The following is a 25,953-nucleotide window of genomic DNA, read 5'->3' as shown; positions in this document are numbered from 1 at the left end:
TTTTGTGGTGTAGAGGTGCCAAAAGAGGGGAGACAGCTACGGCTTTCCTTTGTGCCTCGCTCGTAGCTGAAATAATGCCATGAGTCATCCTGTATTTCAGGGTGGGGAACGAGAGAGTTGGGCTGTTCAGTGGGGACAAGGATGCTTAAATCGGCATTAATACTACTCATTGTTTCCAGGATGTCTCACCAGATTGTGGAGGGCTCAGTGTAGCTCCTTTATCTTGAGACATGCTGGTTTGTGCATGGGGAGAACAGATTCTGATTTAATTCCTTTCCTGGAGAGAGGGTGGCAAGGAGAGTCTCTCAGATTAGCAATGCGGAGGCAGAGCAATGCCTTGGACTTGTGCATCCACCTGGTAGTTGGCCTGTGCGCTTTCCCTGTGCGTGGAGCAGGAGCTGTCGGCAGAGGCTCTGTCTTTGCGTGCTGTATCCTCAGTCCTGCTCCTCCTCTGCTAGGGTGTCTGTGTTTCCAAGCCATTGGGTTCTGCCAGGAGGAGCAAGCTGAATTTCTCTCAGGTGAAACTCCTTCCTTTCTGTGCCAGGATTCTGTTGGAGAGCCCCTTTACATGTTGTTTCGAGGAATCAAGCACCAAGTGGACAAAGGGCCAGTCGACTGGGTGACAGGGAAAGCCAAATATACCCTGAATGACAACCGCCTTTTGAGAGAGGACCTGGAGTACCGGACTCTGGTAAGCACCAAATCTTTTGTTGCCTCTGGGCTCTCCAGTGTGACAGGCCTGAATGTATCTGCTCCCATTATTGAGGCAGAAGTGCAGCACCCTGCCACTGTCTCCTGGGAGCCAGATTTGGCACATCGAAGCCCTTCCCCAACGCTGTTGAACTGGCCTCCAGCTCTTGACACAAGACTGAGAACATGGTGTTTAACATCTATAATGTTTTCTTTTCTGAAACTCTTCCAGTGAAAGGACTAGCTGTTAACTTGCCGTAATGCCAGCCATCAAAGGTGTAAATGTGTCAGATGTAATCTTATCAGCTGAGTAGCTGTGACCTTTTCTTTTCTTCCCCAGACCTTAAATGCTTTGACACAAGCAGGAGCTGCTGCAGGAGGGGCAGAGGACTCTCAAGGGATTTCTGCAAAAGTGCTAGACTGTGACACCATAACACAGGTGAAGGAGAAAATCCTAGATCAAATCTATAAAGGGACGCCATACTGTCACCGACCAGACCCAGACACCCTGGACCTTGGTGAGCAGCCCTCCTTGGTGCCAAAACTGAGGAAGTGGAAGAGTGGTCATTTGCTATCTGTGCACAGCACCCTGGCGTGCATGATGTTTGTCATTCTCTGCTGAGTGTGCAGTCACTGACCAAGGATCTTGTACTCTGGCTGGACCCAACAAGGCATGATGCAGGGAAGAGGCTAATAGCAAGAGGCAGGGGTAGGAAAGAAGCAGTTGGGTCCAGCCCCTTCCATTTCATGGTGTTCTTTGCCAGACTTGGACCATGGCAATGGCTTGGGCAAGGGGACACAGGAAAAAAAAAAAAAAAAAAAAAGCATGGAGAACATGTAGGAGGGGAGGATGATTTGAGTGCCGTGCAGAGATGCTATAGTCATAGGCTGGCTCTTCCTGCCAGTGAAGTCAACGGCAGCATCTCAGTAATGTATGTCAGAGAGGATTTTTGCCCACAGTGGTTAATGAAAGGTAGAACTTGCACTGCGAGGAAAACCACACAGTTTTCCATCGTCTTCATTCTTTGGCTGTTGCTGAATAGTGGTGACATTTAGAGATGAGCAGGTACTGGGGGAATAGTAGCTAATAAGGACTATGGGTGCATATTTGTGGTTTGAATCACCTGCTTGAAGAGTCACAATCTGACAGAATTTGTAGGAACTTGATGAGTGGAACCTGGGAGGCCATGAGTGCACCTGTCCCTGTGCTCAGAGAGACTGTCCTGTGACTGCAGGACTCAGCATTGTTACAGGCACTTGCTCAGGTTATGTTGTCTGTGAAATAGCATGGGTAAAGGTTGAGGATCAGTGGGTGTGTAACAAGGTCAACCAGGTTGAAGCACAGCAGACTTCAGAGATGCCTCAAATTAACAGTTTATCTTTTCATTTTGTCTGTTTTAATGGCTGTAGAGTGGAGATCAGGGCTGGCAGGTCATCTGATACTGTCTGATGAGGATGTGACATCTGTTGTTCAAGGAACTTGGAAACGCCTGAACACTCTTCAGCATTACAAGGTCAGAAATCAGTCTACTGTTGCCTTGTCTCTCCTCTCATCTTCTACACTCTGTTATGTTCTATCTGTGGTTCTGGCTCCTGGCCGATCACTGTCAAATGGTTGGAGCTTTCTTGCAGCAGCATATTCAAATTAAGTCAGTGCCATGGCCAGTACTCTGACTTCAACAAGCATAGTTCCCTCCTGAACCTGTACCTGAGATGTGGGCAGATGTAGAGCTTGGAAGGAGACGCACAAGTTCATGCCTGGTGGCTGTTGCAATGAAGGCGATGCTGCTGGATCTGTTAATGTTCCAGTCCACATCAGTTAGTAGGTGATGGCACACTGATCTGTGAAGTAGCTTCTAAGAATGGAAAGAGGGGTTTTTTAACTACCTTGCACCAATGTGTCAGATCTTGCACCAATATGTCATACCTTGCTGCAACATGTTCTAGCCATGAATGACCTCAGTCTCTGAGTATTACCATCTTCATTGTACTTTGCACATTAGTTTTTTAATTGGTACAAACAAGATTCTCCCACCATCAGGAAAGAGAGTGACAGTGCCCCAAAATCTCTGTTTCTATCCCTATTTCTAGTAACGGTATAGTCTGTTTTGGTCTACAAGCACTTGCCTGTTGTGCTGATGAGAAACATACCGTTTGTTCTGAATGTTGATTTTTGCTTGTGTGCAGGTGCCTGATGGAGCAACAGTAGCACTGGTCCCACGCCTGACCAAGCACATCCATAGAGAGAATCAGGATTACATCCCCGGAGAGAGTGAGTCTGATATCATGTTCTCATAAAATGATTTTATAGCACTTGCCAGTTAGTGGGACAAGTCTCTTGCCATAGCCCCAGCTCTATGCTGCTAGAGAAGGCTGATACATGATTTGGACCCTCATAGGATAGTCAGGAAAATGAAAGCTTGAGCAGGTGAGATGAAATGCAGAAGAGTGTAAAAGCAGAGGAAAAGCCAGGCTGGGCATGAAAATGCAGGATAAGCACAATTCTCTAGTTCTGACTCTAGGGCTGAGCGCAGTCTGCAACTTATAGGAATCTTAATACCCTCAGGTGCTGAGGGTGGTGATGGGGATGCCAGGCAGTTATCTTACTGCTGGGCAGAGCGAACAGCTCCATGGGTACTCTGGTGGTGTGAGGGACAATAGTCCCAGGCTGCAGCTTAACAGGTTCAAACTGGATGTGGAAAAAAACCTTCTTCAGCAGAAGGGTGGTGCAGCCCTGGAACAGACCATTGGGGTAGTGGGGGATCTCTGTCTGAGGAAGTTTCCAAGACCTTGAAGGGTTTGGGTGGACAAAGGCAACCTGCTGTAGTGCTGGAAAGAGTTGTACTCTGTGCAGAAGGCTGGATAGAGGCCTCCAGAGGTTCATTCCTATTTGTGTTTCTATCATACTTGAAATCTTGCTTCCTTGGGGGTCACCTGGCCAAGCTGTACTGTGAGAGAACTGACACTCATCTGTAAACAATTGCTTGTTTTAGAAACACCAATGCTGGAGGATGCAGATGAAGGTGGGATCAAACTTTGGCACCTGGTAAAACCAACAGAAGAGCCAGAGCTTCCTAAACATCGGCGTGGGAGCTTAAGAGATCGGGAGCGAGCCAAGGCAATCCCAGAGATCTATCTGACACGTCTACTCTCCATGAAGGTGAGAAGAAACACAGATTTTGTTGTCTTGCCTTCCTTCATATCCCCCAGCAGATTGCAAGGTTGTGTATGAAGATCCCCTTTGCCTGGGTTGATGCATGTGCTGGTTGCTTCTCCTCTGATCCCACCACTGCAGTGTCAAACTTCTACTAATGTGTTAAGTTTTGCAGAGCCTCTAGGAGAGTGAGAAGTGGTTTTATTCCTGTGTCCACCCCATGTCTGTCTTTGTGTGACCACAGAAAAAAAGCAGGTACCCTGTGCTTTGCAGCAGAGTTTCTTTGGCAGCAGCATCCGCTGGGCTGCCGTGTCTGCTCACATTCCACCTCACCCAGGGCCGAGAACATAGGACTGACGTATCTGCTGCAAGTTACTTGCTGCAGCAAGATGATGCTAATAGTACACACCAGCCATGTACAGATTCAGCTGCAGTCATAAATCAGGCATACTGCCTGCTCACATTCTCCTTTTTACTTTATTCCAGTGTCATTGTTAAAAAATTGACCCAGGAACTTGTCCCTCTGCTCTGTTAAGAAAGGATCAGCTTTTGGCATCCAGGTTCCCCAGCAATCCCCTGCTTGCAGTAGTACTGTTCCTCAAGGGACAGCCCAGGCTCTTTGCCAGGCAGTGCCAGTGTTCTTCCCACATTTTCTGAACCTCCTCTTGCTGCTGAGCAAACCCCTTCTCCTTGTTCCAGTCTGGCTGAATATAGCTGCTGGCAGCCAGCAGTCCCCCTCCACTAGGCAGTCTCTACAGTTCAGAGCCATTCCATCGTGCTGCAAGCTCTCTCTCCAGTAGCAATCCCCTTTACCTGCAGTGACTCTGAGTACATCTGACTCCCCTCTGTGTTTTGCTTTGTTCGTGAGCTTCTCCCTGGCCTCTGTTCCAGAAACTGCTGGGGCCTCCTTTCTCCTTTGCTGCTCCCTGCAGTGGAGGGGAGGTAGCTTTGGACTGCTGAGGGGAGTTTGCTGAGCAGAAGAGGGTAACCTCTCATCTCCCTGAGGCCTGGGCTCTCCACTCTCCTCTGCCTGTGCTGACTGTCCTGCTCGTTCTCCGCAGGGCACCCTGCAGAAGTTTGTGGATGACCTGTTCCAGGTGATCCTCAGTACCAACCGCCCTGTCCCACTGGCAGTCAAATACTTCTTTGACCTGTTGGATGAGCAGGCAATACACTATGGGATCGCAGACCCTGAGACCATCCATATCTGGAAGACAAACAGGTATGGTGTTCCTGTGGGCCCTGGAGGAGGCACTGCTGAGCTGTCTAGAGCTGGTCACTTACAAAGTGACAGCCACCTTTGCCTACTGAGGAGGAGCAAAATGGAGTGCAAGGCAGAAAAGCATGGTGTGAAAAGCTATTTTTGCTGGGAGGGTAGAGTTGGGAGGTGCAGTAATGTGCAGAACACCTTTCATGACTAGCTCCTACCTTTGCTGATACCCTGTTGTGCTTCTGTCTTCTCTGCAGCCTGCCCTTGCGGTTCTGGATCAACATCATCAAGAATCCCCAGTTTGTTTTTGATGTGCAAACATCAGATAATGTAGATGCCGTGCTCCTGGTCATTGCGCAGACCTTCATGGACTCCTGTACAATAGCTGACCATAAGTTAGGGCGGGTAAGTACAGAGGGAGAAGGGAGCATGGTTGGCACAGATAGTTGAGCAGTGCTGCCCCAGGAAGGCAATAATGTTTATGTAGCACCACTGGGACAGCAGGCCAGGCCCATCCTCACTCCCATGCACCACCGGAGAGTGATGGGAACTCCTGGGAAGAGAGGAGGGAGGAGCTGATTTTGTTTAGCATATGGAAGAATTTGTTGAGGGGTGCTCTTTATTCACAGCTTATAGCTACCTGGGGGACAGAGCTAAACTCTAGCTGGCTGTGACAGACAGTGTAAGTCATAGGATGCATCTTGGGAGATTCAGGCTGGCCATTAGAAAAACTTTTTACCACCACTACTCACCCTGTGCTGAGGGTGAAACAGTCCTGCACAGGTCACCAGAGATGGGATGGGTGGATCTCTGGAGGATTTCAGAAATCAGCTATGCAAATCCATAGCCAATGTGATCTCACACTGGTGATCACCCAGGTCCAAGTGAAAGGCTGGACTAGGGATCCCAGAGGTCCCTTCACCAACACATCTCATGGTTCCTCAGACTGCATTACTAGAAGGGAGCCTGGTATTTGAAGCGCCTCTCCAGGCAGAGGACAAAAATTCCTGATCCTGAATGAATGACAGAAAATAGCGGTGATGGTGCTACCTGCTAAGGTTAGTCCACAGCATGATGAAGGAGCTTTTTGTAATCAATTCTGGTTTTGGATGTTCAAGGACTCTCCGATCAATAAGCTGCTCTATGCCCGGGACATTCCTCGCTACAAGCAGATGGTGGAAAGGTAAGCAATGAATGTGAGGAGTTGTAGTTTAAGCAGTAAGAGGGAGACTAGGAGGAACAATACACTAATTGCCTGTATACCACTGTGTAGGTATTATGCGGACATTCGTCAGACCATCTCTGCCAGTGACCAGGAGATGAACTCTGCCCTGGCTGAGCTATCACGGGTAAATAAAATTGTTACAGAAGTCACCCTGGCCCCTCACCTGTGCATCTAAGAGAAAGCTAGTAATGCAAAGAAGAGCTATTCCAGCTGAGTGTGCAGTTCTGCTCAGACATACTGACGGTTCCCAGTGGCTGCTCTGCCTTTGTGGCACCAATGGGAGGGCAAGGGTCTGCCTAGCTAACACTGAAGAGAAAAGTGTAGTCAAGGATTCAGGGCAAGGAGTATATGTGATTTTTATTTTTTTTTCCTTTGCTAGGAACTACTGGTGAATTCCCTTTCCTGTTGCTTTGTGCAACAGGCACATTTCCTAATGAGTTGTGAGGGCGCAGAATTCAGCAGAACAATTGTTAGGTGTCTCACGGTTTTGTCTAACTTCCTCTCTTATTCAGAATTACTCAGGTGACCTCAATTCCCTGGTGGCTCTACATGAATTGTACAAATACATCAATAAGTACTATGACCAGGTGAGTGTGTGTTTCCAGCAGGTATAAACATGTCCTCCTCCTTTTACCATCCAACCAAAAAAACCTCCAAAAATTAATAACTAAGAGCAGCCAGACTATCACTATGCTGTGTATTGTTTCATTGGCATGCGTAACTTCCATGTCATAAGTTTGCTTTATTCTTATTAAAGAGGGAGGGAGGAAATCACAAAAAAGGACTTAGCTCTAACTTGGAGGCTGTTGGGATTTCATGTACCTTTCTTTTTCTTTTTTTTGACTCTGGTATCCAAATAATCTACTCCAAAAATGAAATGCAGTTAGTTCAGATTAATTTACTAAAGATACCATTTTCAGATGAGTTTAGCATTCTTTTTGCACTATGAAGTTTATAAGTTATTAGTACGAATCTAGAATACTTATTTTGTGGTTAATTTGAGATGAATTACTACATACCCACTCTAGACTTGAGCACCCTAGATTCCAGCTTGGGGCTCTCCACTGTGCACGGAGTTGAGCTGGTTGACAGTGTTGTGTGCTGGAGAAGGCTACCAGTGAGCTCTGTCTCATTGCAGATCATTACTGCCTTGGAAGAAGACCCAACAGCACAGAAGATGCAGCTCGGATATAGACTACAACAGATTGCAGCAGCTGTGGAGAATAAAGTCACAGATTTGTGACAGGCGTAGACAGACTCTTCTCCCCTGGCTGAATGGGGACAGTGCTTATCCCAGCTATATGCAGGGTGTCCTGCTGCAATTGGAACCAGACTCTCCAAGGAACCCGTGGGTGACATGAACAGGGATGGCCAAGGCAGTACGAAGTACAAGCGTCCTTGCATCTCAGAGAATATTTTTTTACAGTTTTTTCTTTTTAAAAGCAAAACAAAACAAAAACTTTGGTTTTCCTCTGGCAGACTGTCAGGAGGACTACTCAGCTCGTTCCTACGGATGTTACGTGAATGTGCCAAGTTTCCAAACAACGTTGAAGAGCCAGGTGACAACGCTGACCACCATGTCTGTGGAGTCCTCGGCCTTGTACAGACGCCCTTGCCAGTGCTGGGAGACTCCCCTGCTGCAGCACTCACTTCAGCAGGGATGCAGGAAGCTTTCCACAGGCCAACAGCTGTGCCAACCTCTGTCCCCAGCTAGCGAGCACTCTTGCAGTATCCGACCCGAGAAACTTCCTTGCAGCAATGTCCCCACTGGTTCTGGGCGTTGGATGTAGAAAGGAGAGTGTGCGACGGCAAAGGTCTCTTGCTCCCCAGTGTTCTGGTCTCTGACAGCTCATGCGTGACACCTGCTTGGATGTAATGTGCTCACCAGCATGCGTGCTTCCCCAGGGGCCTACTGTAAATGGACAGCACTCCCCACCCTTTTCCTCAGGACAAATTCAGCATGTGAGAGTCGCTGCCTGGCTCGCCTCAGTCTCCACTGACCCACCTTGGGATCAGTCTTCCTGGTTCCTTGTGGTCAGCAGTTGCCCTGCTCTTTGGAAAAGCACAACAAATGCCTTGTGCCACTTCCCCTTCCTCTGGTGTCTAGCTGTTCTGCTGCTCTGAACTGGACTTGTAAATACCCTCAGAAAGTTAATGTATTTAAATGCTAAAGGAGAATGTTTAATTTTGTGGCTTTGAGACAAAGCTTTTCTTGGAGAAGTATCTCTGTGCACTTCTACTGACAAACGTCTGTCAGCACTGGAGCAAAGTTTTCTCCACTGCTTTGTCTGCAGGGATAACTCGTAGATGTCTCTGTCGTAACAGCAGCTTGCTTTTCCCCGCAGCTCAGTTCAAGGCTTAGCTGTGTGCTCATCTGTTAGGCTTGCCTTACACCTTACTCACAGTTTCACTTCCCAAACTCTCCTGTTGTGGCACATAGAAGGGTTATTTGGTGAGCTGTGAATTCGAGGAAGCTGTGAAGCACAACTGTGTTGTTCCCAAGGAGCGTCAGGTGTCCTGCGAACGGGAATGATTCATGTGAGGAAGGAGAGGCTGGAGCAGGCACAAGTGCAGTTCGTTGCCAGCTGTCACTGGGCAGCTCCTCACTGCTCCCTCCTCGGTTCCCGCGCCGTGTGAACAGAGTACTCTGCCCTTCTGGGAGCAAATTCCTATATATAAGGGTGCCCTACTTGTTCTCATCCCCTGCTGCTAATTCCACGCTGATGTCCTGCGTGCCTGGGGCAGGTAGACAGGTCTGACTCCTCTGTCACTTCCCTGAGGTGGTGACTGTGCAGGCCAGGAGGGACCAGAGCTGAAACAGGGCAGGATCATGTCCCTACCTCTCTTTACATTGCATATAGCAGTAATTCCAGGCCTATCGGATCAGCCCTGTGGCTTTGTGTGAGTGCTGCGCAGTTGCAAATCTGTTCTCTGAGCAATATAACAACAAGCTAATGCTGGCCTCTCGCCCTAAAAAGGCAGCTCTCTCCTGTGACCCTCTCTCAGCAGTATTCCTGGGTACTCTGTGTGCCCAGAGTACGGCCAACATCCCTATGCCACCTCCTGCTCCTGTCCTGTACAGAGCCCCAGGTGAGCCGGCTGGCTGCTGCCAGGCAGAAAGGGGGGACAGAGTTCACCTCTCTTTCCCCAGGTGGGCACCAGTTTGGGTCTCACTCCTACCTGACCACCCATTTCCATGAAACTTGTGGGAACTTGGCATCTCTGAAACCCCTCTGTCTTTTGAGCAAATCTGATTAAACCAGCTCAAAAAAAGCTGAGTGGAGGAAAGGACTGGCAGATGGGAAAAAGCAGATACAATGCATGTTAGTAAAGCCTATTCCCTTAGGTGATTCCTCGGTTTGAGGCAGATGCAGGTATAGTGGCAGAGTAGCCTTGTCCCCTTGTGCGTTGACGGATGGACTTTCTGCCCCAGACAGCAAGGCATAGTTTGTGGCCTCTCCAACTTGCTGAGTGTCTGCCAGGAGCCACAGGCTCTCTGCTGGATTTACGGCTCTGCAGACTGTTAATGTCTGCCCCCGTTTTTGCAGAATAATCTCTGCGCTTTCCCAGAACAGGGTGGCTTGGGGCTTAATTCTGAATCCACCTCACATTGGCAAAGGGAGGAGGACTTGGTGGCTCTCCTGGAACTGTAGGGACAGGAGTCCAGGTGTCTCTGCTGAGAGCGCAGCCTCTGCCAACGTGGCTGACTTAGGCTGTAGGGTGAGTGGGCTCCACATCCTCTTAGCTTCTCAGTAGTGCTCCTGGATGTTGGAAATGATCGGCTTTCTCTGAGTGTACCTGTGAAAGTCTGCTTTTATTAGACTATAATCAAGACTTAAAAATAGAGCTAAATGTAGGTGATTGACTTATTTAATGTCTTGAGCTTGTCCTTGCATAGCTGGACAGGAGGCACTGCCCAGTGCAGGTGCAGTGAGGCTGGAAAGCTGGTAATGCCCATCTCTTCCCATCCATCTGTCCCTGGTGTTCTAGGTACTGGCATCCTCCTCCCCTGCGGACACGCACTGAAGGCCTCTTGCTGGGATCGACTTGGGTGTTCATCCATGGCCTCTCTTCTCTCCGTCCGTGCCCCTCTCCTGTGGCAAAATCCGTTACTATGACAGGGTTCTGTTGCATTTAAATTTGCACAAAACAGGGTTTGTTATGAAATTCCCTATTGTGGGGAAGATTTATTTATTTATTTCTCATGATCCTTCCAAGTTTCTTCCAGTCCCTGCCTGATTCCATGACCAGCTTTTCAAGCGCTCCAGAGATGGACTTTCCTTCTCAAGGATGGAGAATCCTCTCTGGATGTTCCTGTTTTCTTACAGGTAGCAAGTTCTGTGGGCACCAGCTGAGAGTGCCCTGCCACGGCAACTGTTCCCCTTCTGCAAGACATAAGTGCAGCAAGGGGATGTTGCTGCTTTAATCATATTCTTAGAAAGGTGATGTTCTTGAACAGCAGGCATTAAGATTTATTTAGTACCGCGGTCAGGGAAAGAAACTTGCTTCCACTGTGGTCTGGATGAAATGCCGAGAACTGGTCAGTATTAAGATAAATATCTGTTAGTGTATTTGAATGTGTCTCCTGTTGGCACGGCTAAGAGCAGCTGGCACCCATGTGATGTAGATGTGAGAGTGCTTGCTTTCATCTGTCTGGTGGCAAATTTAGACTGTACCTGGAAGCTTTTTCTTTTCTTTTTTTCTTTTGTAGAAATGATGGCTAATTTTTTTTTAATGAAAATAGAGGGTTCTCGGATGATGCTGCCTCGGTGGAATGCCATTTCTTTTTCAGGGTGTGCCCCGGTTGTAGCAAGATGCTGCTTTTTTGGTGCCTTTCTTGTCGGGATGATTCTTTTGGTTTCTAGAACACCCAGTGCGTTTGGTCTAATAGTCTTTCTCCCAGTCCTTTGTCCTGGTGACTCTGCCCTCTCCTCCTTGCCTTGTGACTTGGTGTCTCTCTGTCTGTTATGGTATGGCCTGACCTGCATTTATGCCCTGCCACACCTTGAGTTCTGCTCAGAGCACCTGAGGTACTGTCTTTCTCAAATTGGAATTAATAATTAATATAAAAAGCTTGAAAAAAATCTGAATTTTGTTACATAGTGTAATAACTGTTTGTAGATACTGTTCTGAGATGTAGGAATCTATTGGTGATATAAGAGGTTTTGTCTGTAAATAATCAGTTTAGAGTCCAAATGATTTTAATAAAGAGAATTCTTACACAATAATTCAATAAATTTTAATATACAACCTGTGTGTCATACCTGTGTTGCACGATGATGCAATTGTCCAGAATCTGTTCGCCTCTTTTTCCTCTGAAGTGGAAACTCTGTACTCCTGAGCACCAGGACCTGGGAACAGTGCCAGGAGCGTGGGGCTTTTCCCTCCTGCCCCCTCCCCAGTCTGTGAGCAACCGCCTGTGTTTCTCTGGGATAACCTTGTGCCACCTTTGACTGATGGCTCCTACTTCGTGGATGCTTCTGCAGTTTCCAGAGCGCGAATAGGGGCATCTCCCTTCCCAGATGTGTTTCAGCAGCTGGGAGTGGGGACATGTAGCACCTTACCCCTCTGGTTGTGGTTTTCCACAGTGGGCAAGTGAGGAAGGGGGTTGCTTAAGGTACAGTTTATGTTCATCGCGTGAGGCAGGAACCAGTGTTCCTAAATTAGCAGAACAACTTCAACTAATGGCACAGTTCTTCCCAGACATAAAGCTGGCTCCCGGCCCCTCTCTCCTGTCTTCCCCCCCCCCCCCCCCCCCCTTCCTTTTGGATACAGTCTGCTGCTTCCCCCCCTCTTATCTATGTAACGTCACTGCTGTAGTCCCTCCTTTCCCTCCCTGTGCGTGTTCTTGTTGGCCTTTTAGGGGTTTTACAAATCACTTGTCCCCCGGGTGCTGCCCCTGCGCTGGCTCAGCCCCCAGCCCGGTGCAGCCTCTGCCCCCTCCCGTGTTATTTTTAGTGCGGGGAAGGCAGGTGAGAGGAGAAGGGGCACAGGCGAGGGGAGAGACGCTGCGGGAGGCCCCGACCTCGGTTTGGCAGCCGGGATCTGCGGCAGAGCTCCTGCTGGGCAGCCTTAACCCTTTGCTTCGGGGCTGGGCTTTGGTTTCTGCAGGCTGGGAGAGGAAACCCGAGCTCCGCACCACCAGGGCCCCAGCGAGGGGGAGGCCAGGGCATGCCCAGCTCTGCTGCAAGGCTGCAGCGTGCGGCAGCAGGGAGGAAAAAAAAAAAAAAAAAAAGTTTTTTTTTTTTTTTTTTTTTTTTTTTTTTTTTTTCTCTCCACTCTGTGTGTGGCCGTTTGCTCCTCAGTGGCGGCTGGGTGCGGGGATGCTGGGGTCCTGCCTCGGTGGGGCAGGGCTGCGGGGAGGAGGATGCTGCTGTGGTGGTGGTTCTCCGCGGGGGAAGCGTGGGCTCCGCGGTCCCCAGCACCACGCCGCGACTGGGTTCGGGGGCGTGCGGGGTGCCTCAGGTCAGGCAGCGCGGCACACGGCGGGGTTTGGGGAGCCTGTCCCCTCTGCCGGGCACAGGCTGGGGGTGGCTGTGCCGGGCAGGAGACGGTGGTGCCACCGCAGCGAGGCCGGGCCGTGGGTCCTGCCGAGACGCTGCTGGGAGCAGTGGAAGTGCCAGGCACCCCCACCGTTTCTGGGTCTGGGGACGGCGGAGCAGAGGGGAAGGATTTCTCTGTTTCCATCTCGGCAGAGCTGTGAATTTTCCTCTATAAATAGTTGCTGTGGAGACTGTGGAGCTGCAGCAGGCTGACAGACCTGCTGCCAGGGAAGCTGGGGCAGGCAGGGAGAGGCCAGCAGTAAAGTGAATCCACCGCAGCTGTCCTAGGTCTCCTGCTATCCCGAAGCCAAGGTTGTTCCAGAAGCTGTGCTGTGATCTGATACCCTGCCCCGCTCCTCACCACGTCCATCCAGCGATGCAGAAGATTTTGGTCTGCTCAAGGACACCCCTCCCGGGCAGCGCAGACTAAAAGGAGAGCGGGACCAGCTGGTATCTCACTTTGGGGAGCTCCAGAACGAGCCAGATGACAAACGGAGCAGCGTGCCCTGCCTGCAAGCTGCTGCACGGTAAGTCTGCGTGGGGTCCCTGGGGCTTGGAGCCCCGCACGCTGACGGGGCGTCTTTTACGCTGCGTGTTGCAACTTGCAGGGGTGCTGCGCTCGGCGAGGGTTTGCCAGGTTCCTGCAGAAGATGAAGGTGTGTATCGCTCTGGAGAGCTCTGCGACTCCAGAGGTCCAGGCATTATAAGGCATGACTGGTGGTGGGCAGCTCCTTAGGAGTTGTCCAGGCTAGAGGCGAAGCACCGCTCCCTGCCCATGGCTCTCGCAGACCAGGCAGGACCAGTATGTTTTTGGGGTGAAGTTCTCTGACTTGGTCCAGGCCTGCCACAAGCCAGTAGGTTCTGCACAACGTAGCTTTGAATGACAAGCAAAATAACAGTTGTTTTTAAAGTAAAGACACCAAGCGATGAAAGACTTTAAAGCATTGATCATCCTTTATCACAAAGCTTAGAAAAGTGCATTTCACTCTTCTATACTAAGTTGCATAGCAACGCTCCTCATCCTTTGCTATTGCATCCATCTAACTAGGGTGGATGGAGGTAAAGTCTCGCATGCCTAAGGACAGACCTGCCTCACCTCCACAGCAAGAAGGATACCAGGGCCCGGTGAGCTGCCCAAAAGCTCCATCAGCCCTAGTACTAGGATGCATTTTACACTCTGAGTCTGTCTTTAGGTCCTACTTTCCCACCGAAGTCTCCTATTACCATAACAATCCACCTAGGCAAGACGCTGTTGAACTCCCATCTCCACATGCTCTTGAGTTTTCCTTTGGCAGGTGAGTTGTGAGTGACATAATAAAATGTTTAAGGCAGTTGCCTGGCTCTCAGGTCAGCCCCTGCTGTCCTAATGATGTGAGTGACAAGGGCTTAGGTAGATTCTGGTGGTGCAGGAGCTTGCGAGGTTACTGGTATGTTCAGTCTGTGCACAAACAAGGAAAATGTTTATTTCACCTTTGCTTTGTAGCTAACATGTTAGTAAGTATTTACCGAAAAGAGTGGCTATACAGACATGCAGCATCCTGGAGGTTTATGCCTAAGAGAGACTGATTCTGAACAGTGTAAATGCTACAGTTAGAGATGTAAAAATATAAGGAGGGGGAGGGATTTTGAGCTCCTTTCAGACTGCTGTATGGGCTAGGGTGAACGGAGCAATGTCAGCTCTGGCAATTTGGATTGTCCCTCACGGGATCGGAGTGTCAAGTCCAGTCTGACCTTTAATTAGAACCGTGCTGGGAGCTTGCTAGGTGCCCAAAGGCAGGCTGCGTCTATGGCTGCTATGCTGGGAGAGGAGCATCAGCATGTGGAAAGAAACTTTAGTCTTTTGAAGAAGTCACATCTCTGTCTCAGCACCTGGAAGATGTTACTGTCCCAGAACAACTCCCCGTCACATGGCTCCCACTGCCACCACCACCACCACTGCCAGCCCACTGCAACTATTTCTGAAAATCCTCTGGTGCAAACGAGCTCTTAGCTTTAGCGACCTGATTTGGAGGATTTAAAGGTCAATATTTCTACCCGTGCTAATGGCCTACTGGGATTATCATCACCTGTCACAAGCTCTGGCGACATGCGTTAACCTGAAGCTTCAGCCGTACAGCAAGTGACATTTCCAAATTATGAAAGGCTGGGTTGGGAGTACCCCAGCTACGGCAGCTTACATCTATATTTCCATTAGCAACATGGGCTCTGGGCTGCTATTTCAGGTGACCGGTGCTGAAGCCAATTCTACACTGGTGCTGCAGGGCAGGGGGACAGCAGTTGCATCAGTCTGTCTGTGCTGTCTCGGTGTTTGTACCTTGGGCTGTCATAGTAACAAACCCCAGGAGCAGTCTCCCTCTCCGTCACAGCCTCTCGCTAGGGCGTCACAGGACGGTCAGTGATAAACCCGTGCCCTGGCTCCGGGGCTGGGCTGTGGACAGATGTGCAGCGCTGCCATCTCTAAAATGCAGGTTCTGCTTCGCACCCATCTGGAGCGTGAGGCTCCTCCTGCCAGCAAAAGCCCAGATGTGTCCCCCCTCAGCCGGGATGGGGATGGGGAGTAGGTGCTTTCCCCGGCTGCGGCCATGGGAGGGGATCCCACAGTCCCCGCTAAGCCCCTGAAAATCCACAGTGGGCACAGGGAAACCTGAGACTCCCACCTGGCCCTGGCCCTGGCCTGGCCCGCGCACTGCCAGGATCCCTGCCCCGCCGCAGCTTGCCAGCTTTCCTCTTCTGAACTCTTAAAATAATCCCTGCCTCCGTGAAGTGCCAAAAGCATTTGTAACAGCCTGGCTCCAGGGGCTGATGAAGCGGATGGCAAGGAAGGGGGTGAGGGGACAGCAGGGGTGGAAGAGGGAATCAATGCACGCAGCATGCAGCAGAGGTACGGCTGCCCGGCAGCTCTCCAATTCTCTTTAAAGGAGTAAAACACTGAAGATCGCACCACCCGCGTCCCACAGCCTGGTTCCCTACTGCCTCCGTCCCCTCGTGCCAGGATCTGCTGCGCGGCTGGGCCATGGAAGAGCGGGTGCAGCAGGAGATGCTGGCAGCCCAGCACACAGGTCAGTCCTCGGGCATGCAGCTCTAGAGCCGAGATCGTGCCAGGCTCTTCCCAGGCCAGAGGAGGCCACCAGGACGTGTCTGGCCGTTCCTCTGGGAGGACGGCTGTCCTCAGCTGCTCTTTCAGTCTAAGAGCATTTAGAGATGTCAGTAATGTTTCTTGGCGATGGTCCCCACAGGAGGCCACCACCCGGTGCGGGAAGGAGAGGTGTTCAACACGCGATACCAGGCTCTGTGCAAGCTGGGCTGCGGCACCTTTGCCACCGTCTGGCTGTGCCAGGACATGAGGTGAGGGGCTAACGGCCTTTCGGGGAGGTGGGAACGGGGGGGGGCTGATCTCCTGGGCAGGGCCGGCCCCTTTCGCAGACGCTGCAGAGCGCAGCTGCCTGCCTGGGAGCATATTGGCATCCCCCCGAGCACAGGGCAAACCTGCCAGCAAGACTGGTGGGGTGCAATGGGCAGAGCTGGTCTCTGGAAACCAAAGAAAGTAAATGAGATGGGATCAGCCCTTGCTCTGCCTTTGCTCTTCTCGTTTAGACCCTGCAGTATCTATCCTCCTCTGCCTCTTTCTCTCCAGTTCCTTGCTGGTCCCTGGGGCAGCTGTGCTGCCAGATGCTGGCAGCATCGCCAGGAGGGATGCCCACGGGCCTGGCGTGCTGCAGACCAAGGACAAGGCTGCTTGCAGGAGAGCAGCACCCTCCCTGGGGAGCCCAGGGCTGGGTAACTGGGAGAAGGGGAGGTGCTGCTGGTTAGGGCCACACTGGCGTGCATTGGCTGGCAGCTGTGATTCGTTTCCCAGGAGGAAGAAACACGTAGCCGTGAAGGTCCTGAAAAGCAGGGAAGGCTTTGCTGAGGCTGCCCAGGACGAGGTCGCTCTCCTCCGCTGTGTATGTATATTCTGGGGCTCTGCGCTTTGCTCTGCGGTGATGGTCACTGAGTTCAGGTCTGAGTACCAGCCTCATCATCCCTTCTGCCTCCAGGTCTCAGCCTGAGGAGCTAGGTGGGGAACAGGAAAAAAACCAAAAAGTTAGGGAATTCATAGAAATCACCCTGGCTTAGCACTGGCCTCTAAAACAGGCACCTTCTCCTTCCCCCTGTCATACTGGGACATACTGGCTGTGTACCACTTGCCCTGTCAGCCTGTCTGTTTCAGCTGAGACCAAAATCCAGTAAGTAGGAGGAACCTGCAGAAGGATAAGGCAGATAATCAACAGAAAAAGGTGGTAATGTTCGTAAGCAGGAGATTGGAGCGTGTCCACTGTATTTGTGTCATTCCCAGCTCAGAGGACATTGCTCTATCACAACACTGATACTGAAGTAAAAGGAAATATCTGGGGAAAAAAATGCAGGATGTAGCAAAAATATAATAAAAAATAAGTCAGAAAAAGTCAGAAAGCTTCCTCCTGCCTTTGCTAATGGATGTGGTAATTAGGTGCCTGTATCTGGGTCTCAGCTAGTTGCCTTTGAAGATGGCTTGACCTGCCAGTTCTAGAAAGCTAGTGGTTACAATTCTGAGAGTTTGCCTAAATACAAAGTTACATCAGCTTTAGATGAGTAAAAGCCATTAAATTTTGCATTTCAAATTACTCTGAGGCCTTTCTCCTACAGGTTTGAGAAAGGTTTAGTTCACACCTGTAAATCTGTAGGGCCTATCCAAAGGGACATGAGCCAGACTTGGTGATGCAAGAGGAAGCATCAAGTGGCACTAATTTAATGTAATCAGAGGGCTGCTTTTTCTGCATATCAGCACAATCCTCATACAGACTGAGCCGAGCCTTACCCTTGATTTATTACTAATTCTCTCTGAAAGACACGCCTTCCCATTCAGCAGAATACAGCTGGTTCCCAGGGCTGTTCCCACCAGCACAGGGTGGTCAGTGCCGGCAGAGCTGCCAGGAGAGGCAGTCTGGTCTCCCGTGTTTCCATGGCTGCTCGCCAGTGTCGTGCCAGCACAAACCTCCTGGCACTGGTGCAGGCGGATCTGGCATCTGCACAACATGCCGAACCAAAATCCCAACAGTTATGGCTGTGAAGAGTAAAAACAAAGGATGAATTGCTGTACCAGGATCAGTGCTCTGTGAGAGCAAACTCCTGATACACCTTGCTGTGCAGGCGTACGGTGCTGGTGCCAGAGCCGGGGGTACCGTAGCACCCGTGCTTGGGCAGACCAGGGGTTCAGCCAGCCCAGCACCCTGGGCCAGCACCAGATATCCAGATGGGTGTAAGGACAAGCTAAGCTTAGGGTGCTGCTCCCACTGAATGCTCCCCTGGCCCACAGCAGTTTCCAGCTGGAGATTTCTTGGGCCACAGGTAATGTCTCTGTGGGCAGTAATTCTCAGTGGATTTACCTTCAGGAGACCTGCCCTGCTTTCCAGTGAGCCCATGTGGGCTTCAGCCTCCACAGCCCCCTCTGACAAGAACTGCTACCAATTTCCCATGCACTCTGTGAAGAACCATCTCCTCTGCTTTGCTTTTGAACCTCCCAAGTGCTAGGTCTGATGCCCCCTGGTTCTTGTACGAAAGATCTGTGTTCACCCCCTCCACCACCGCTCTGTATCTTATAGATCTCTGCAGTACTTGCCCATAGCCAAACTTTCTTCAGCCCGAAGAAGCCTACTTCACTGGGTTCCTTCAGATATGGAAGCTGCTCTCTACCCCAGTAGGACAGGTAGCTGAAGACAACCACAAGGTCTCTGCCTCTCTGCAACCCCTTGTGAGAAACTTCTATGGGAAGGTGTGGGTTTTAAAAGGTGATGTTCCAGCCTGCTACTCTGAGCCAGGGAGGGCTCTGAGGACAAGGAGCAGAGGCTGCAGAAGGGCAAAAGAAATGGACAGCCATTGCTGCTAGGAGCTGTGGTCTTGGGGGAATCCCTTTCCAGCACAAGCAGGAGCACTTTCTGGGCCTGCATGGGATAGAATAAGCAGCGGGAAGTGTGCTAGACACTATTAGCAGGATCTGTCTGAGTTATTCAGACACTGAGGGTGATGGTCCCAGCCAGTCAAGAGCTAGACAACATACAGAAACTCATTCCTTGGTAACAGACTCTGCTTGTGTGTTTTGAGCCTGGTTTTCCTGATGCTGTTTTCATGGGATTTGTCATGAAGTGCCAAATCCTGGAAGAGAAAGTCTGTAGAACGGGATAAAACAGGTGCAAGATGTCCTTGTGCACATATGTGTCTCTAATTGCAGCTTTCTTGGAATCCTCCCCCTCAGGTGAGCAGTGTGAAGAAGAAGGACCGGGCAGGAGAAAACATTGTCTGTTTGTTAGACGACTTCAGAATGATTGGAGAGAACGGCTTCCATATCCTTCTGCTGAGAGTGCTGCAGCTCTGGCTCAGCAAAGCCTGGGCTTGCCTCAGAGAGTCGCAGGATGGTGTAAAACTCAGCACTGTGCTCCCATGAGGATGAACAGGGCAGTAGCTGGACCAGGGCACAGGGAGGTGGCTGGAGGGGGAGAGGTTGGATAAGGAGATAGTTGGCTGCTCTGGTGAAGGGCAAAAAGCTGATAGTAGCATTGTCTCTCTGTTAGTGAATCCCTGACTCTTTCCCACATGCCTGCTTGGTATTTGAGGCGTTGGGTCCTTCCCTGCGATGTCTGATGGGTAACTATGCAGCCCAGGGACTGCCTTTGCCTTTTGTGAAAAAATCTTTACAGCAGGTGAGAACTTAGCTGGAACTGGGTGAGGGCACCAAAGGACTATTGGCTGGGAGACATGCCATAGTCTTCATCCTGGCGTCATGTGCCATGAACTCCATGACTGCATCTGCAAAGAAAGGGACAATATAGAGTGAAGGCCCAAGGCATTCATTTTTTTAAGGAAAACGGTAACTATTTCTTTTGGGTGTAAGGAGAGAAAACGTTAATTAAAACGCAGAGTGGGAAGTCATCACATTCCCATTAACACAGGGGTACTGTGCGTTACTGCCCAAGCCTGCAGTCTCATCGGGTTTGGGAAGGAGTCAGGGCCACCACCATAAAGAGTCAGCAGCCTGCAGACCTGCACCAGGGATTCAGAGTTGGCACTTGTGTTCCCATCATCTCAGTAATCATTGAATTCTCCAGCAGTTCTGCTGCCATAGTTATGCTTCTTGTGGGCAAAATGTGTATCTCTTCCCTCCTGCTGCCCTGAGAAGTCCCCTCTGGCAGTAATGCCAGACTGCTGGCATTCGCCTCGGCATCCAGCCATGGGTAGCACTGGCAAGTCCAGCGGCTTTCTGCATGGAACTACCAAAGGCTGCTCGAGGTCTCCTTCAGCGCTGATGTCTTTTCAGGGCTTTCTAAATTGCTGGTTTGGTTGGCTGGTCCTCCACCCATCTTGAGGTTTTCCTGCTCAGAGCCACGTCTTCCTTCATCCCCTGTAAGGATGTGGTGTGCTGATCGAACAGATCATGAAAACTGAGTTTCATATGCGTTGGCTGGGAATAGCTAAGGAACTGGAAACCTGAGTGAGGCCTCAGAATGGCTAAAATTACATTTTGCCTCTCATGCTGAGATTTATCAGAAGTCTGCACACTTGCCAAGATGAAGATTTGCTATCCTGATTCCTGTGCCCTTCTAGGGACACTAAGAAAGAAAACTGCTTCCTCCTTCATCCTGTTTTCTGGAATAGCCTCTTCTTCCTCTAAAGAAGCTCCACTAACACCTGAATAAGTTACACAAAAATGTAGTGGCATTAATTGCTGTGCCCCATTTCACACCCAAGCCTTTTGCTTGATCCATTCCCTTATCTGCTTTAATTGTAAAATCTTAGAATCTTTTTTCCTCCTTCAGATCAGCACTGGGGCAGTATTTACTTCTGATTCATTCCAGTTTAGCTATTTAAATCTTTCCCCGCGTTTCACAGTTACCATTTAAGGTTGGTATTTCCCTGGGGCTGGCATTCATCCCAGAATAGAATTTGATAATACAGAGAATATTTGCCAGCCCTTTATGACTGACCAGAGTGTTTAAAAAACAAATGTAACTCTCCCAGTAGCCTTTTTGCTGTTACTGATTTCTGATAGTGACAGTTTCTCTCTGGTAGGCGTTGTTTATCTCTCCGGTGTGATGGACCAGCTTCTCCCTGCTCCATCGTAAGCTGTTCTTTCCCAACGTGGCTCTCCTGCACTGCCCTTAAGTCCTCTCTACATGCACTCAATCGTGGTCTCTCCCTCCTCCTGTCTGGGTTATGCTGCACCTCCTTTTCTTTTCTGGTATGATGGGATGCCCTCCTGTGCCACGTCACTCTATAACCGGCCCCCAACTTCCATTCAAATGAAAGTCAGCAGGAAGGCATGGTGGTCTGCGGACATTACAGCCATACAAACAGGACTGTTTTTTCAGGAGAAAGTTCAGCTTTGTGATCGTAATGCCTCCTTGTAGCACTGTCCTCTTTCCATCTCCCCCAGCTTGCCTGTCCATGCTGATATCTGTGGATTTTCACGCCGCCTTCTGCTGCGTGTCACCCCCACCTCCCCCAAACAGCCCCCTCCCCGCTGGGCTCCCCAGGCCCCTTCCCACTTGGTGTGCCGGGCACGTGGGACTCCGGCATGTGCTCCTCCTGCCGTGTCGTGCGATGAAACCCCTTGTGCCTGCTCCCACAGGGCCACCCCAACCAACGTCCCCGCTCTGCTGGCTGCACCTCTAGCTTAGTACAGGGCACTCGCTATACAGAAACCATTTATTGCAGATAGTTATCACCAGTGCCCCCTTTCTTCAATGCCAGAACATCCACAACTTGCATACCCGCTGTGCCCGACTGCTCTGACAGTGCTGGCAGCTGCTGGGGCAGGGGAGGCGGTGGGGACCCTCGCGTTGCTGACGTGACTTGCTGCCTGCTCGCCCAGGTGCTGGCAGGGCTGCACTTTCTGCACAAGCGCTGCCGCATCATCCACGCGGACATCAAACCGGAGAACATCTTGCTGTACGGACGTGACAAAAGCCTCCAAAGGCTTCTGCCTGCTATGCTTGACTGCGACCAGAGAAGAGAGTTGGGGCTAAAAGGAGCAGGTGAGCACTCCAAGGTTTTTTTAACAAGAAAAGGGACTTACGTGTTTATTGCCAGGAGGGAAACAGAGAGGCGGCAGGTACAGATACCTTAGAAAAGGTTCCCATCTCCTGCAATGGCCAGTACAAAAGAGTACAGCCAGCTTATGGTGCTGAGAGGCCTCTCCTATCTCTGCTTAATACAAAAATCAGGCTGAGCGGTTACAAGCTACTCGAGGCACCTACAGAAACACGGTCTTGCAGGTAGGCTTGTGTGGAGGACAACTACAGATGACAGGCATCTGTTAACAGCTCCACCACGACCTTGGAGCTCGTTCTTACAGCTTTAGGTACAGGATAGTTCCTTTGTGTCTGGTGTTTTCAGCCACTGAAAGGTTTACATACAAAATGGCTTGATCAGAAAGCTGTATGACACTTCTGCTCTTTATTTCCCATATTTCTGAGCTTTGTGGGAGACTTGTATGTACTGCTAATCTTCAAGGCCTTTTGAGACATAATTTATTTGAAGAGAATGGTGTGAATATTGAATAAGACATAGGGCTGGAGAGTTTCTCGAGAGATCAGCTCATCTCCCAGCAATGAGACTCTTTATATTATCCTTGTGTGATATTCTCCCATAAGCATTTCTCCCATGATGGTGCTGTTTTGTCTCTCAAACTCTGGGGCAATCAAGGAATGCTAAATTAGTGACTGAGTCTTGCTTGGAGCGTAAAGGCACAATATTAGGCATAGACCAACAGCTCACTGTACAGCAGTAAACCAAAAATTACCCTTTTCTGGGATCGTATGAAAATGTAACCTTTACAGTGCTTGCCAAGCAGGCTGTGTCCAAGGTCTGTGACAGCCAGGATTGCTGAAGGCTAAGGAGGCATTACAGATGTTTTGTGTCTGACTAGTGCTGGTAGGATATGGTCTCCTCTGAGCCCACAGGAATTTAACCTGGGTGCAAGAGGAACCTTGCAGCAGGACAGGAGCACATGGTCACACCACTCCGCTCCAAGCTACTGTCCTCCCAAACGTCCTCTTAGATTTTGACTGGATACTAGCTCTTTGTGTTTCCTCAAAAAACAGAGGTGGCATTTTACTGACAATAAAAAGCATTTTAGGACCTTTTAGGCTGAAAAACTTTAAAGGCAGGCATACATGCCTCTCCTGTGGCAAGTGATGCATACCTGTGGGTTTGGAAAGACCTGATTTCTCTCTGTCCTTTCCATCTAGGAGGTGATCTTGGCAACGGATTAGAAGAATCTGATTTAATGAGCATAGAAGTGAAAATTGCAGATCTGGGCAGTGCGTGCTGGACAGTGAGTCTGCTCCGAGTCTCAGTCCCATGATGATGTGGGATGCTGTGTGCTTCTTTCCATCCCACCCTGCATGTCTGTCCTTTTACAGCTGAATAGCTATTTCAGCATGCTGAAGAGATGCCAATTTCGGGGGGGTGTTAGATTCAGCACTCGCAGCTCAGAGCTGGACACTGTACTCCTGCAGACACTGTCAACTCTGGACGTTTCTTCAGCTTGCAGTTAGTCCCTACAGTTAGAAATTCAAAATGGTGTTCAGTGTGAATGTTGGGAGATGAATTTGCCCTGGTGTCAGCGAGGTCAAGAACATGCCTCCCATGCCCCGCGCAGAGTTTTGTACACGTATTCAGTTCTGCCCCCCAGTGTCCTCCTCACTGCGGGAAGCTTGTGACCACAGGCGTTGCTGTTACTTTTATGGACGCTAACCAAAGGGAGTTTGTTTCTGTTTCAGTACAAGCCTTTTTCCAAGGAGATACAGACCCAGCCATACCGTGCCCTGGAAGTGCTTCTTGGATTAGACTATGGCACTCCTGCAGATATCTGGAGCACGGGCTGCCTGGTAGGACTGGGGACAACGCTGTGCATGCATGAGAGGTGACTGACACAGACCAGGGGCAGCACATCCTTGGCACACACCTATACACACTGCATGTAAAGCAAAACTTCCTTGCTGAGAAGGAAAAGGCTGTCTGCACTCATTCAGTTTGGATTGAAAGTATGCTGCTGATAGAATTCAGTCTTAGTTTAAGCTATAAGGCAATTCACACCCCATGTATGTTAACTCATAGGCTTGACTGAATTAGGCACATACTGCTTTTCATCCTGATGGAGCTAAAGGTGCTGTTTCACCATGGTACGGATCAAAGCAGTGTGAATATTTTCCATATTTTAGGATCAGTTTTGTGTGATAGCAAGGGAAATTGGTACTATCAGAGCTAATGGGAAAGAAAAACTCCAAATCAGTTAGTGAATTAACAATGCTACTCCATTTCTAGGCATTTGAAATGGCAACTGGGGAGTGTCTATTTGATCCTCAACCTGGGAAATATTTCTCCAGAGATGATGGTAGGACTCCATCAGCTTTATTCATTTTACCGACAGAAGTGTCACAACCTTTGTATCTAGATGCGTTTTCCCTCCGTCTAGATCACGTTGCTCGTATTATTGAGCTCTTGGGAAGAATTCCTCCTCAAATTGCTTTCTCCTGGAACAAGTCAACAAAATTTTTCAGCAGGCCAGGTAAGAATTGGAGTAAGAAAGTTTACTCTAAAAATCACTGTGGATCTCTGACACACTCCCTGGTCAGCTCACACTGAAAACCCCCAAAAGTTATGTTACACAACACAGGCTACAAGCAGGGACAGAAGACAAGCGAAGATTTCATAAAGAGCAGTAACACTCCCTGCCCTGCCTACCTTTGCAATCCAGGAGTGTTCCGGGGCTGAATGTAAATTCCTGAAAAACAGTCATAGCAAACACCCAACAGGGAAAACTTTTCCGTTCTTTCTCCTTTGGATTTGGAGAGAATGGAAATATGGACAGGAAATAGCTACATGCCAGGAAGGCTGAAGAGTGTGTAACTGGCTAGATTTCACCCGTTCACTGGCAGAGAACAATGATGATCAGGAATGGGACACTCATATCCTTCCAACCTGGCTGCTATATTTAGCCTTCTGACCCAAGTGTAACGTCTCTTCTGTTTTATTCCCCTCAATTCCTTTCCCTTTGACTCATTAGGCTTGAAATCCTTGTCTTTGACTTCAAGGCATCACATGACTCCATCCTTCTGCAATTTAGCCTATCATTCTCTTTCTCTGCTTTCACACTCACCAGCCACGCAGCCTCAGCCTACCCACAATTCATTCAATGTTGAGGGCTCGTCCCACGTTGTAGTTCAACAAGCACCTCCCTGCACATTTACATCCTTTGCTCACACTTACTCCTTCTATGGTGCTCAAAAGAAACGAGTCAGAACTAGTTCTTGTTCTATATTCATTTTCCCTGTGAACCAAACTGGCCTGACCACACATGCCTAACCTGAATCGCTACACTTACACCACGTACTCTTGGTGATGAGGATAGCTCCTCGGTCAGTAGCGGCACTCTTCTGGGCCCCACGGAGCTAGGAGACACAGAACGAATTAAACGCTAGTGTCTTGTGAGCTGTGGCACTGAAACGGCCCAATGCATTCTGGGTTGAATGTGGACAGGCAGGGGGAACAAGCAGCAATGGCGCTGGCATGGCTATTCTGGGGGCACTTAATTCGCTCTCGGCACGTTCTCATCTAAAAGCACTCAGCAACGGGAAGACTCCAAACACTCGCTTGGACAGAGCTAGCGAGTCTGAGAAACACCCGAGAGCCAAACCTGCAAGGGGCAGTGGAGGCAAAGCTTACAGAGAGGAAGATATGAAGGAAGGGATCCTTCAGGATGCTTTGGATGAATTGTATGAGGCGAGGAGTGGTAGGCTCGCAGTCTTGCAAGCCGTAACCGAGGTACTATGCTTACGCTGTCTTTGCTAGGTGCCCTTCTGCGGATCTCCAGACTGTCCCCCCGCAGTCTCCACAGCATCCTGGCGGAGAGACACCACTGGACAAAACACGAGGTTACTCCCTTCACCAGCTTCCTCCTCCCCGCGCTGCAGTACGCGCCCGACCGCCGCGCCACAGCCGCCCAGTGCCTGCAGCACGCCTGGCTCAGCGGCCCGTGACCGGCCCCTCGCCCTGCGGGGGGACCGCCGACCCTGCCCGGCAGCTCCCCCCAGGCACCCCCGCCACCTGCGCCGGA

At 50.0% G+C, this 25,953-nt stretch overlaps 2 protein-coding genes across 2 annotated transcripts in view; both read left to right on the top strand.

Annotated features, from left to right (window-relative positions):
* The window catches only part of PLXNB1 (plexin B1), a 55,821-nt gene extending 48,087 nt beyond the window's left edge, over positions 1-7,734 (top strand). The window contains exons 27-37 of the mRNA XM_010571491.1: positions 545-691; positions 1,031-1,208; positions 2,101-2,204; positions 2,878-2,962; positions 3,684-3,850; positions 4,906-5,066; positions 5,312-5,459; positions 6,173-6,237; positions 6,328-6,403; positions 6,792-6,866; positions 7,418-7,734. Of these exons, the coding sequence (XP_010569793.1) occupies positions 545-691; positions 1,031-1,208; positions 2,101-2,204; positions 2,878-2,962; positions 3,684-3,850; positions 4,906-5,066; positions 5,312-5,459; positions 6,173-6,237; positions 6,328-6,403; positions 6,792-6,866; positions 7,418-7,522 (1,311 nt within the window). The 3' untranslated portion in view covers positions 7,523-7,734. The remainder of the gene's footprint in view (positions 1-544; positions 692-1,030; positions 1,209-2,100; positions 2,205-2,877; positions 2,963-3,683; positions 3,851-4,905; positions 5,067-5,311; positions 5,460-6,172; positions 6,238-6,327; positions 6,404-6,791; positions 6,867-7,417) is intronic.
* An 8,100-nt stretch (positions 7,735-15,834) lies between these two features.
* On the top strand, positions 15,835-25,876 carry LOC104835537 (SRSF protein kinase 3-like). Its single transcript, XM_010573570.1, has 12 exons — positions 15,835-15,880; positions 16,058-16,166; positions 16,678-16,765; positions 19,093-19,180; positions 19,431-19,537; positions 21,706-21,868; positions 23,084-23,169; positions 23,618-23,725; positions 24,162-24,231; positions 24,313-24,405; positions 25,459-25,629; positions 25,689-25,876. Exons 1-12 carry the CDS (start codon positions 15,835-15,837, stop codon positions 25,874-25,876), a joined length of 1,317 nt encoding a protein of 438 aa, XP_010571872.1.
* The last annotated feature ends 77 nt before the right edge of the window (positions 25,877-25,953 follow it).

Source organism: Haliaeetus leucocephalus, unplaced genomic scaffold, assembly GCF_000737465.1.
Source record: "Haliaeetus leucocephalus isolate CR32 unplaced genomic scaffold, Haliaeetus_leucocephalus-4.0 Scaffold2, whole genome shotgun sequence".
Lineage (NCBI taxonomy): Eukaryota > Metazoa > Chordata > Aves > Accipitriformes > Accipitridae > Haliaeetus > Haliaeetus leucocephalus.
The sequence above is the reverse complement of the archived record's forward strand: the minus strand, read 5'-3'. Positions and strand labels throughout refer to the sequence as shown.